The sequence below is a fragment of the Anser anser genome (assembly GCF_964211835.1).
Source record: "Anser anser genome assembly, contig: HAP1_SCAFFOLD_32, whole genome shotgun sequence".
NCBI classification, from domain to species: domain Eukaryota; kingdom Metazoa; phylum Chordata; class Aves; order Anseriformes; family Anatidae; genus Anser; species Anser anser.
In genome coordinates this window covers 3,733,964-3,747,013 of record NW_028154148.1, presented here as the reverse complement: position 1 = coordinate 3,747,013, position 13,050 = coordinate 3,733,964, and the positions used below count along the sequence as shown (strand labels likewise).

General features: G+C 49.0%; 1 protein-coding gene across 1 annotated transcript; it reads left to right on the top strand.

The window, feature by feature from the left end:
* The first annotated feature begins 7,766 nt into the window (after window positions 1-7,766).
* On the top strand, window positions 7,767-12,136 carry LOC310890608 (olfactory receptor 14C36-like). Its single transcript, XM_083852921.1, has one exon. The coding sequence runs from the start codon at window positions 7,898-7,900 to the stop codon at window positions 8,831-8,833; it is 936 nt and encodes a 311-aa protein (XP_083709047.1). The 5' UTR covers window positions 7,767-7,897; the 3' UTR covers window positions 8,834-12,136.
* Window positions 12,137-13,050: the final 914 nt, after the last annotated feature.

Genomic DNA, 13,050 nt, shown 5'->3' with positions numbered 1-13,050 from the left:
AACTGAGAGAATGATTTCTTTAAGTATATTTTTATTAATATTTTAGCAAAATTTTATATTGATAGAAATAATCTTATTCCTATCCTTCTGCATAACAAGTTTTAAAAATATTTTTAACCAGTCATAGAGTCATGGAATCACAGAATGGCCTGGGCTGGAAAGGACCTCAAAGATCATCTAGTTCCAACCCCCCTACCATGGGCAGTGACACCTCCCAGTAGAACATGGTTGCTCAGGACTTCATCTAACTTGCTCTTGAAGACCTGCAGGGATGGGGCATCCAATACCTCTGTGGAAAACCTGTTCCAGTGCTTCACTACCCTGAGTGAAAACTTTCCTGGTAACCTCTAATAGGAATTTCCCCTTTCTTTTAATTTAAAACCATTTCCCCCTGTCCTATCACTATCTACCTGAGTAAAGAGTCCTTCTCCATCCACTTTATAAGACCACTCTAAGTATTGAAAATCTGCAATGACATCACCCCAGAGCCTTCTCTTCTCCAGGCTGAACAGCCCCAGCTCTCTCAGCCTTTCTTCATAGGAGAGGTGCTCCAGCCCCTTGATCATCTTTGTGGCCTCCCTTTGGACCCACTCTAACAGCCCACATCCTTCTTGTGCTGGGGGCTCCAGACCTGGATGCAGGACTCCAAGTGGGGCCTCACAAGGGCAGAGCAGAGGGGGACAATCACCTGCCTCCACCTGCTGCCCACTCCTCTCTTGATGCAGCCCAGGATGCACTTGGCCTTCTGGGCTGTATGTGCTCACTGCTGGCTCATGTTGAGCTTTTCATACAGCAGAACCCCCAAGTCCTCCTCTGCAGGGCTGCTCCCAATGAGTTCTTCTCCCAGCCTATCCCCATGTCTGGGATTTCCCGGGCCCACGTGCAGCACCGTGCACTAGGACTTGCTGAACGTCCTTAGGTTCACATGGGCCCATTTCTCAAACCTGTCCAGGTCCCCTTGGATGGCATCCCTTCCTCTGTTGCATCCACTACACCTCTCAGCTTGGTGCCATCTGCACACTTGCTGAGGGTGCACTCTACCCCACTGTCCCTGTCATTAATAAAGATATTAAAGAGTACCGGTCTCAGGATAGACCCCTGAGGGACCCACTCATCACCAGCCTCCACTTGGACATAGAGCCATTGACCACCACTCTCTGGGTGTGACCATCAAGCCAAATCCTTATCCACTCAGTGGTGCACCCATCAAATGCGTAGCTCTCCAATTTGGAGACCAGGATGTCATGTGGGACCGTGTCAAAGGTCTTACAGAAGTCCAAGTAGATGACATCGGTCAGTCTTCCCTTGTTGTCTGATGCAGTCACTCCATTGCAGAAAGCCACCAGATTGGTCAGGCATCATTTACCCTTTGGTGAAGCCATGCTAGTTGTCTTGGTTCACCTCTTTCTCTTGCATGTGCCTGACACTGATTCCAGGAGGATCTTTTCCATGATCTTGCCAAGCACTGAGGCGAGGCTCATTGTTCTGGAGTTCCTTCGGTCCTCCTTTCTACCCTTTTTACAAATGGGAGTGATGTTTTCCTTTTTCCCAGTCACCAGGAACTTCACCTGACTGCCAGGACTCTTCAAATATGATGGAGAGAGGCTGGGCAACTACATCAGCCAGTTCCCTCAGGACCCTGGGATGCAACTCATCATGCCCCATAGACTTGTACTTGTTGAATTTCATGAGGTATTCAAAAACCTGCTCTTCACTTACAGCAGGTGGAACTTTGCCCTCCAGCCTCCATCTGTGGGTTCAGGGAAATGAAAGACTTGGGAAGCCTGACTGGCAGTGAAGACTGGGGAGAAGACGTTGCTGAGTCCCTCAGCCTTCTCCATACCTGTCATTACCAGTTCACCCTTCTCATCCATCAGAGGGGGTACAGTCTCCTTGGCCTTTCTTTTCTGAGCGATGTATCTGTAGAATCTCTTCCTGTTATTCTGTGCATCCCTTGCTAAACTCAGTTCCATCCATGCCTTCGCTTTCCTTATCCCATCCCTGCACATCCGAAACAAAACCATGCATGAGGGCCAGGGAAAAGGAACCCTGCACCATAGAAGCCATTTCGGAAACAAAACTTGTAGGTAGGAAACGCAGTTTTGTGGAGGTGCAGAGCTGATGGGCACATTGTGCAGGATGATCCTAAAGACCTTTGTGCCCTTTTCCCTCCTGACTACAATGCCACATCCTTCTCAGGAATGGAGTAGCCAACAGAGGCGAGACAGATACTCTGGGATCAAGAATGTCATCAGAAAGCTGATCCCAATAAGATATGGGGAAGTCAGGAGCAGCCTGGACAAGAGAGATGTGAGATTTTGGGGTGGGAAGAAGAGCTTGGCCATCAGAAACTTATGATTTCATAGAGGTAAGATGGTTCATGTAATGCTGATGCTGCTTTAACACTGACTTAAAACAGCCATGTATGGCCCTTACCTTACTTGAAACAGGAATTTGAATCCCTAAACCTAAATGCTACTACAACACTCTGAAAGGAATCCATTTTCTCTCTTGTTCACCCTGATCCCTTCCGTTAACACTAGCATTAAAATGGTCTATTTAACCCTAGACTTCTTGGTTGTTGTGGTTTAACCCGGCTGGCAGCTAAACACCACACAGCCGTTCGCTCACCCTCCCCCCTCCCTCTCTGGGATGGGGGAGAGAAACGGGAAAGTGAAGCCTGTGAGTCAAGATAAAGACAGTTTATTAAGACAGGAAAATAATAATAACAACAATAATAATGGTGATAATGATAATAGTATTCATAATAATAATGTGTAAGAAACAAGTGATGCACAATGCAATTGCTCACCACCTGCTGACCGATGCCCAGCCTATCCCTGAGCAGCCGGCCCCCCCAGCCCGGCTAGCCACCCCTATATATTATTTAGCATGACGTCAGATGGTATGGAATACCCCTGTGGCCAGTTTGGGTCAGCTGTCCTGGGTCTGTCCCCTCCCAGCTCCTGCTGCACCCCCAGCCTGCTCGCTGGCAGGACAGAGCGAGAAGCTGAAAAGTCCTTGGCCTGGTGTAAGCACTGCTCTGCAACAATTAAAACATCAGCATGTTATCAGCGCTCTTCTCATCCTAATCCAAAACATAGCACCCTACCAGCTACTAGGAGGAAAATTATCTCTGTCCTAACTGGAACCAGGACACCTGGTCACCCAGTCTTGGTCATTTCCGCTTGTTCACTGAAGGCCTCTGAGACCTTTGTGCTGTGGCCTCGCTGTGTGTCCTGGCGTTGCAGAGCTCCCATCAGCCCATGCATCCTTTGGCTTAACTTTACTGTGAAGATTATCATATTTTCAGAATCAGAATTACAGAATCATCTAGGCTGGAAGAGACCTCCAAGATCACGCAGTCCAACCTCTGACCCAACACTAACAAGTCCTACACTAAACCATATCACTGAGCTCAACATCTAATCGTCTGTTAAAGACCTCCAGGGATGGTGACTCAACCACTTCCCTGGGCAGCCCTTTCCAATGCCTAACAACCCTTTCAGTAAAGAAGTTCTTCCTAACATCCAACATAAACCTCCCCTGGTGCAACTTTAGCCCATTCCCCCTCATCCTGTCACCAGGCATGTGGGAGAATAGACCAACCCCCACCTCGCTACAGCCTCCTTTAAGGTATCTATAGAGAGCGATAAGGTCGCCCCTGAGCCTCCTCTTCTCCAGGCTGAACAATCCCAGCTCCCTCAGCCACTCCTCGTAAGACTTGTTCTCCAGACCAGTCACCAGATTCATCGCCCTTCTCTGGACCCTCTCGAGCACCTCCATGTCCTTCTTGTAGCGAGGGGCCCAAAACTGAACACAGTACTCGAGGTGCGGCCTCACCAGAGCCGAGTACAGGGGGACAATCACTTCCTTAGACCTGCTGGCCACACTGCTTCTTATACAAGCCAGGATGCTGTTGGCCTTCTTGGCTACCTGAGCACACTGCTGGCTCATATTCAGCCGACTATCCACCAATACTCCCAGGTTCTTCTCCGCCAGGCAGCTTTCCAACCACTCATCCCCCAGCCTTTAGCGCTGCTTGGGGTTGTTGCGCCCCAGGTGCAGGACCCGGCACTTGGCCCTGTTGAACTTCATGTAGTTGGCCTCAGCCCATCGGTCCAGCCTATCCAGATCCTCCTGTAGAGCCTTCCTACCCTCGAGCAGATTGACACACACACCTAACTTGGTGTCATCTGCAAACTTACTGAGGGTGCACTGGACGCCCTCATCCAGATCATCAATAAAGATATTAAAGAGGACCGGCCCCAGTACCGAGCCCTGGGGGACACCACTAGTGACCGGCCTCCAACCAGATTTGACTCCATTCACCACAACTCTCTGAGCCTGGCTATCCAGCCAGTTTTTAACCCAACGAAGCGTACGCCAGTCCAAGCCCCGAGCAGCCAGTTTCTTGAGGAGAATGTTGTGGGAAACAGTGTCAAAAGCCTTACTGAAGTCAAGGTAGACCACATCCACAGCCTTTCCCTCATCTACTAATCATGTCATTTGCCTTATCCCATCCGTGCACATCCAAAACTGAAGCATGTGTGAGGGGCTGGGAAAAGTAACCCTGGATCCATAGAAGCCATTTGGGAAACAAAAGTTATAGGTAGGAAGTGTGATTGTGTGGAGGTGCAGAGCTGATGGGCCCATTGTACAGGATGATCCTAAAGACCTTTTCCCTCCTGGCAAGAACACCACTTCCTTCTCAAGAACAGAGTAAACAAAATAGGTGAGACAGATATTCTGCGATCATGAATGTCCTCAGAAAGCTGATCCCAATAAGATATGGGGAGGTCAGGAGCAGCCTGGACAAGAAAGATGTGAGATTTTGGGGTGGGAAGAAGAGCTTGGCCAGCAGAAGCTTACGATGCGGTAGAGGTAAGAGGGCTCATGTAATGCTGATGCTGTGGTAACACTGATTTAAAACAGTCATGTATGGCCCTTACCTTACTTGAACCAGGAATTTTAATCCCTAAACCTAAATGCTACTCCAACACTCTGACAGGAATGCATTTCTCTAATGCTTGAACTCAAAGTATCACTTAAAGGAAAACTCAGGCCATACCCCTTTCCCTTACGTTTACTCTCTTTTTCAACCTGATACCTTCCCTTAATACTAGTATTAAAATGCTCTGTAACATATCTTACCTAACCACAGACATGATACCCACAGAAGAACACCAAAACTTCCCAGTAAAGTTTTCTTCACTCTCTAACCCAGAAAGGTGAGCCCTAGTTGCTTTGGAACCCTGCCACTATAACTTTGCTTAAACTCCAACCGAGAAATTGAAAACCAAGTCCCCAGGGGAGTAGAGAGAGGTCAGCTCTGCCTCAGGATCTCCTGCCCCAGCAGGAGGAATGGGACTGGGGCAGTGACTGGGAGGTCACTTCTGTCTCTGCAGCTGATAGGGCAGCAGCAGGAACGTGTCACGCAAAGGGACTGTGAGGTCCCTTGTGTCTGGAGGTGGCAGGTCAGCCTTGGCTTCTCCCTGGGATCTGCACTTTGGGGCTGACATCTGCCAGGGGCCCTGCTAGGCCAGCAGAAGGCCCCTGCTTGGCATGCTGCCTGTGGGATCCCCTCTGCCTCCATCCCCAGGAGGACCCAGACAGAAAGAAGGCCCGCAGAGGGGTTGTCCTGTCCCTTCTGCTTGAGTCCAGGACTGGACAGCAGGAGGCACAAGGCTTGGCTGTGTCTAGCCAAGAAGCTGCAAGGCCAGCAGCAGGCCCAGGCCTTGGGAGATGCTGGTGAGGTGACTTCTGTCTGCTTGGCTGACAGGCCGCAAGGAGCCTGATGGGTTGGGATGCCTCCTTCAGGAGTGGTTGCCACCCTGATGGAGCTTTCTTTGGTAGTAGGAAAGAGCAGGAGAGAAAAAACTGCCACAAAGTGCCCCTTGGAAGGTTGGTACTGGCAAGGAGGAGGAAGAAATGTCCAGGGGAACAACTGGTCTTGCTGCTAGAGCCTGAGGCAAAGAAGACATTAAGTGCCTCAGCCTTTACCTCATCTCTTGTCACCAGGTTTCCCCCCACATCCATTAAAGGATGATGATTCTCCTTAATCCTCCATTATTAAAGTATTTATATAAACAATTTTTCTTTCTTTTTTTTTTTTTTTTTTGTCTTTGACAAGAATCTGTCCCTCAGAAAGCCTGGTGTGGAGAGGAGAGAGGCCTCTGACAAGGCTGAGAGTCCCAACAGGACCCAGGTCTTTTTGTCCATGGCTCTGGCTGTTGTCTCTGCCACTGAGGCCTTGGAGGAGACAGCTTCTCGGTAAAGCACCAGGGCCTCATTGCCTCCTCGCCCCCACCCATGAACCAGGCAGGGCTCGTACCATTCTCCTGCACTTGGCCATGCACATCCCCATCTCCTCCTGCCCCAGGAAGAGCCCTGAGCAGTGTGTGAAGGGAAAGGATCTCCCTTCCCAGGGGCTGGGGGTCAAGGCCTGTCCCTTGTGCTTGGTGAAACACATCCTGCTTTTCTACACATCAGTGTGCCTTGACATTGTCTTTCTCTATTTGTCCTTGCTGCCTCCAATGCTCTGCTCTAACGAGCTCCAAGGGAGGCTGTGTCAGTGCTGGCCCTCAGGGGGACACTGCAGGAAACTTGCCTCTGACTAGGACTTGTTGAGAGATGTCTTCAATTGTCTCTCAGTGCCTGAGGTTCGTGGGCTCCTCAGCAAAGCCCCCCGAGGGGGGATTCCAATGCCTTGGGCTGGGCGTCTGGTGCTGAGCTGGGCCGGGCTCGTGGGACAGAGAGAGCTCGTGGCAAGAGGGCCCTGGTGCAGAGAGACAGCTGTGCCCAGGAGCAGCTCCTGTGCACAGCGCAGCAGGGCTGGGGGCTCTGACCGCAGCTGGCACGGGGACAGGAGAGAAGGAGAGAGGGCTTGGAGGCAGTTGGCAGTGGGAGGATGCTGAGAGCTGCCTGCAGGAGAAATCTGCACAGCCCTTGACAAGGTACGTCTCTGGCTGCAGGGCCATGCAGCTGCACGTCCTGGAAGGGTCTCCTGCTGGGTCTTGTTCCTGGGAGGGCAGTGGGCAATGCAGTAGGCTTTGGGAGTCCTGCTGGATGGCACTGCGAGGTGAGGAAGTCTGGCAGAAGCCCCTTGGAGTGCCCTAAGCCAGGTGTCCCTGGTCAGACAACAGCGGGGTGGCCCAGCCTCCTTCAGGCACTGCAGGGGATGCAGATGGGATACTGGGATACCTCACCTTGTGGATATTCATGTCTGTCTGTGGGGTGTTCTTCTGGTCTGCAGGCTGGTCTCCAGCAGGATGCAGCTCTCTCGTGGCATGCTTGTGTTATCCAGGTGCCCCAAGGAGAAGACACCTCCATGCTTAGGCCATGTCCGTGGTGCTGGACGGCTGTCAGTTGGCAGCTGGAAGGAGGCGTTTGCACCTGTTTAAGAGGGAGGAGCTGAGATCCTGCTGAGACACCAGAAATAAGGTGAGAATTCTGTCCAGATGCACTGGGACTGGGGCTTCTCTGCTTTAAGCAGTCTCCACTTATTGGGAAACACAAGATTGTGATTGTTGTCCTGAGCATAAGAATATTTGCCTTGCTCTACACTGCGGTTGGATGTGTTCTCTGCAACAACACTGCAAAGTTTATGGATTTCATAAGTGGACTGAACTCGAGTTTCCCCCGTGTTCCTGCTTCCAGCCAGCTTCACAGCAGGAAAGACTCCTCTGGAGCCCACAGCAGTCCCTGCTCCCAGTGCCACTCTCAGAGAGCATCAGCTGGGACTCAAGTCATGGAGCTGCAGAAAGGTTCTCCTGCAAAGAGAGAGGCTTGGGATGAGAGTGCTCTAACACCTGCAACAGCTTCTCCTCAGAGAAGTCTGTTCTAACCTTTTTCTGCCTTCTCCTTTTCAACAGACAGCTGTGCCCAATGTCAGAAAATGCCCAACAGCAGCTCTGTGAGCGAGTTCCTCCTGCTGGCATTCGCAGACACGCGGGAGCTGCAGCTCCTGCACTTCGGGCTCTTCCTGGGCATCTACCTGGCTGCCCTCCTGGGCAACGGCCTCATCCTCACCGCCGTAGCCTGCGACCACCGCCTCCACACCCCCATGTACTTCTTCCTCCTCAACCTCGCCCTCCTCGACCTGGGCTGCATCTCCACCACTCTGCCCAAAGCCATGGCCAATGCCCTCTGGGACACCAGGGCCATCTCCTATCAAGGATGTGCTGCACAGGTCTTTCTATTTGTCGTCTTGATTACAGCAGAATTTTATGTTCTCACCATCATGTCCTACGACCGCTACGTTGCCATCTGCAAGCCCCTGCACTACGGGAGCCTCGTGGGCAGCAGAGCTTGTGCCCAGATGGCAGCAGCTGCCTGGGGCAGTGGCTTTCTCCATGCTGTCCTGCACACGGCCACTACATTTTCCCTGCCCCTCTGCCAAGGCAATGCTGTGGACCAGTTCTTCTGTGAGATCCCCCAGATCCTCAAGCTCTCCTGCTCAGACTCAGACTACTTCAGGGAAGTTGGGTTCATTGCATTTAGCTTCTGTTTAGGTGTTGTTTGCTTTGTTTTCATTGTGCTGTCCTATGTGCTGATCTTCAGGGCCGTACTGAGGATGCCCTCTGAGCAGGGCCGGCACAAAGCCTTTTCCATGTGCCTCCCCCACCTGGCCGTGGTCTCCCTCTCTATCAGCACTGCCACATTTGCCCACCTGAAGCCCCCCTCCATCTACTCCGCACACCTGGACCTGGTGGTGTCAGTTCTGTACTCAGTGGTACCTCCAGCAGTGAACCCCCTCATCTACAGCATAAGGAACCAGGAGCTCAAGCATGCACTGAAGAAGCTATTTCAGTTGTCTTCCAGAAGCAGTTAGCTACATCTGTGCTGTTGCAATGGGAATAAGTCACAAAAAAATAATCACAGAATCATAGAATATCCCGAGTTGGAAGGGACCCATAAGGATCATCAAGTCCAGCTCCTGGCACCACACAGGTCTACCCCAAAATTCAGACCATGGGACTAAGTGCACAGTCGAAATGTTTCTTAAACTCTGAGAGGCTTGGTGCAGTAACTAGTTCCCTGGGGAGCCTGATCCAGTGGGCGACCATCCTCTCGGTGAAGAACCTCTTCCTGATGTGTAGCCTAAACCTCCCCTGCCTCAGCTTGACACCATTCCCATGGGTCTTATCACTGGTGACTAAAGAGAATAGATTGGCGCCTGCCCCTCCACACCCCCCCGTGAGGAAGCTGTAGACTGCGATGAGGTCTCCCCTCAGCCTCCTCTTCTCCAGGCTGACCAGGCCAAGTGACCTCAGCCGCTCCTCATACGTCTTCCCCTCTAGGCCCTTCACCATCTTTGGAGCCCAGTATCTTACTGACTTGAAGAAAGAGGCTTTAATCTCTCCTGGTTTGTTTCCTAACGAAGGAGCACGAAAGAGATGCGTGTCCTTGTCTATGAAGAGGAGGTGAAGGAACAGCTAGGGCAAGGGACACAATAATCAGTTGCGCCAGACTACGGTTGTATCTGAGCTTGGAGACTGCAACCCTCTTCAGACTTCCAGATCTAGAGGAACACTTTGGCTGCAGCCTAAAAGCCACATGTACATAAGCTCCCCCAGTCCAGCCAATCTTCTTCCCATAACCTGCCAGGAAAAAGCAATGTAGGCATGTAACCAAATTAAAGCCCAAACCTTCAGCCCAGCCCTTGACCTGAATAGTGAGTGAGGATCCGGATCCCGGCATTTATACGTGAGATTTTATACGCAGCCAAAATAAATACTGTAGTCACAGGTCACGGGGCTGGATTTTGAAAAGCCCTACAGAAAGAAGAGATCTCAGAAAAGCAAATTTAAATAACATTAATGTCAAGAAAAGTAATTCTGATTGCTATATTCTTTATCTGCCATGACTAGACAGAAGAAAATCTATGATAGCCATTTTCCCTTCAAGGTCATTTTCTTTTTCCTTTTATTTCTTCTATTTATTTATAAATTGATTGATTGATTGATTGATTTTAACAGGCTCTGTACTAATTTTCCTCACAGAATGACTAAGAGAAATGTGACCCTTGTGCACCATTTGTAGTTAATTCATTAGGTCAACTCTAACCACTAAGCCCCATCTCAGGCTATTTCTATTAGTGATAAGGAGCGATTGACCTTCAAAGACTGAAGCCAAGTAGATGAGCCTATTCCACAAGGTCTCTTGGCTCCACCCTTGTTAAGTGAAATCTGCCAGGTGTGGATCATTTGACCTTTGCTCTATAGGAAGCATGAGGAGTGGTGGGGAATTGTCTCCCCAGGGGAGTTGGAGGCTTGTGTTATTTAGGGTGTGTTTCTATTGTGGTGCAATGGACTCAGTGTTCCCCATAGGCTGCTTTTTCTTCATGTTTTCTACCATCTCTGTGAAATAGTTTTAGTGATTCTAGGAGCTAGCTATGTTGGTGGTGCCTTCTCAGTGTAGTAAAACCCTGGTGGTACGACTTCACTGTGAAGTAGTTGGGAAGTGACTCAAGCTCAGAAGCTGGCAGGTAAGTGTTCCTGGGTTCTACAGTTGTTTGATGTTGAGGAGTTTGAGTACTTCCTTCACCTTGTCTGTTTTCAGTGAGATTACTTACATGGGTTCTGAGCTCCCTTTCCAGCCCTTAAAAATAAAATAAAATAATAATAAAAAAGACAAACTCAGAAGCTCAAGTGCTTACAGGTAAGCCTGACTTTGAAGAATGCTTTTAAGTATTTGTTAAGATGGAACAACAGCCTGTGTGAAAAAGGTGCCTTAATGTGAACTCAGATGATGTCTTGTGGGAAGTAGAAACAGATTTGGATAGATACTGGTGGCATTAGTGTTACTTTCACTAAGTGGAAATTGTGAGAATGTTCTGTTCCTACAGAAAATAATGTTCTCACTATAGGCAAGTCAAAAGCAGTGGGAAGGAAGCCTATCCTCTTCCCTACAGGCCTGCGTCTCGGCTGTGGAGAAACTTTTGGAAGAGGTCCACCAACTTAAAGAGAACTGATCTTCCTCCCCACCTGTACAAACCAATGTCTCAGCTCTCGGGGTTAAGCGTTCTTCTGTGCTAAGAAGATGACAGTGTGGAGAGGCTACCCGAGAAACTCCCCTGAAGAACACTACTGCTGCCAAGAAGAACCTGCACCTTGTAGTTTGCCGCAACCGAACTGACAAGCGAGGCAGAGAGTGAAACGGTGGGGAACTGCGTGGCCGGGTAAAGAACTCCGGAAAATGAGCCCTAGCCACTTTTTGCGATACATAGTGTACATAATAATAGGTGCAATTGTTTTCACTGTTCCTGGGTCTGCGCACCCGCATAGACTTTTACTTGGAGCCTAATTAGATGGGAAGATTACCATGTTGTGCAGCAAATAACCATCGCTGGGGGCCCTAGCTTTAGGGTCTTACTGTGTGACCTTGTGACATGGGGCAAAAACATAGCAAACGTGTTCTGGTCAATTGAGCTTCTATATGTGCCCAAGTTCTAACCTGGGAAGACCGTATTGTAATTATCCACATGAATACTTTTGTGCTTATTGGGATTGTGAGACTATTGCCACAGACTGGAATCCCGGAGCTGGAGCAGACAGATATTTGAAGGTGGGATACGGGCCACCAGGATGTAACCATAAGGGCGAACTACAGCATTACACCACCCTCTCTGGTGGGGGTCCACAGTACTCCAGGTCAGATTGCAAATTCATATACATCAATGTAACCCAACCGGGGGATCAAAGATGGACCCTAGGACAACATTGGGGAATCAGGTTTCATGAATCTGGAGCTGATAGGGGAGGGATAATATATAAGAACCCCCAGTGGGTGGGACCAAACCAAGAATTGTCAGGGAGTGTTTTAAGAATTCAACCTACACAAGCTTTTGGAATACAAACTTCTAATAGCCCAAAACCACTAAAGGTCATTAATAAATCAGTGGGTCAAAAATATGAAATTAAAAGTGAAGGGATGACTGAGAATAACATGTGGAGAATCATGGATGCTACTTATTACTTATTGAATCAAACAAATCCAAACATACCTAGACCTTGCTGGTTATGTCTTGATATAAGGCCTCCATATTATGACGCTATTGGAAATCTGGGAGAGGCCACCCGTTCACGTAACCCCAACCCTCCACAATGCAATTGGGGAAGGGATGTAGGAATAACATTGACGGAAGTAACTGGGAATGACAGGTGTGTAGGTACAATCCCTAGTGAGAAGCTCCATCTATGCAGTATTACGGAGAAGGTTACACCAGGAAGTAGAGAAAGGTGGTTAATACCCGCAACCAATGCTAGATGGGTCTGCTCATCGATAGGTGTTACCCCTTGTTTATCACTTGAACTCTTTAATGTATCTCAAGATTTTTGTATACAGGTGATAATTATACCAAGAATTCTATACCATTCTGAAGAGTACGTATATACACGGCACACAGTAGCAGAGAAACATTTAACAAAAAGAGAACCAATCACGGCTATAACATTGGCAATGTTGATAATTCTGGGAGGCACCGGGGTGGGCACTGGAGTTGCCTCTCTGGTCAGACAGAGTCAGGAGTTTACCTCCCTACGTGTGGCTGTAGATGAGGACTTAACTCGAATTGAACAGTCAATCACTGCCCTGGAAAAATCGGTACGGTCACTATCAGAAGTTGTTTTGCAAAATCGTAGAGGATTAGATCTGATGTTTTTACAACACGGTGGATTATGTGCCACATTGAAAGAAGAATGCTGTGTATATGCAGACCACACTGGAGTAGTGAGGGATACAATGAGGAAGCTCAGAGAAGGATTAGAAAAAAGAAAGCAAGAAAATGAGGCTAAGCAGAATTGGTACGAATCTTGGTTTAATTATTCACCCTGGCTTACAACTTTACTGTCGACAATAGCGGGACCTTTGTTGTTACTAATATTGAGTCTAACTTTTGGACCATGTATTCTTAATCGAGTAATTGTGATTGTAAAAAAAACCGTTTGGAGGCAGCACATTTGATGCATATCAGTGCCAAATACGAACCCATAACCACGAGTGAGGATGCTGAACCTCTAACGCTCAGCAGACAGGCATACCAGGAAT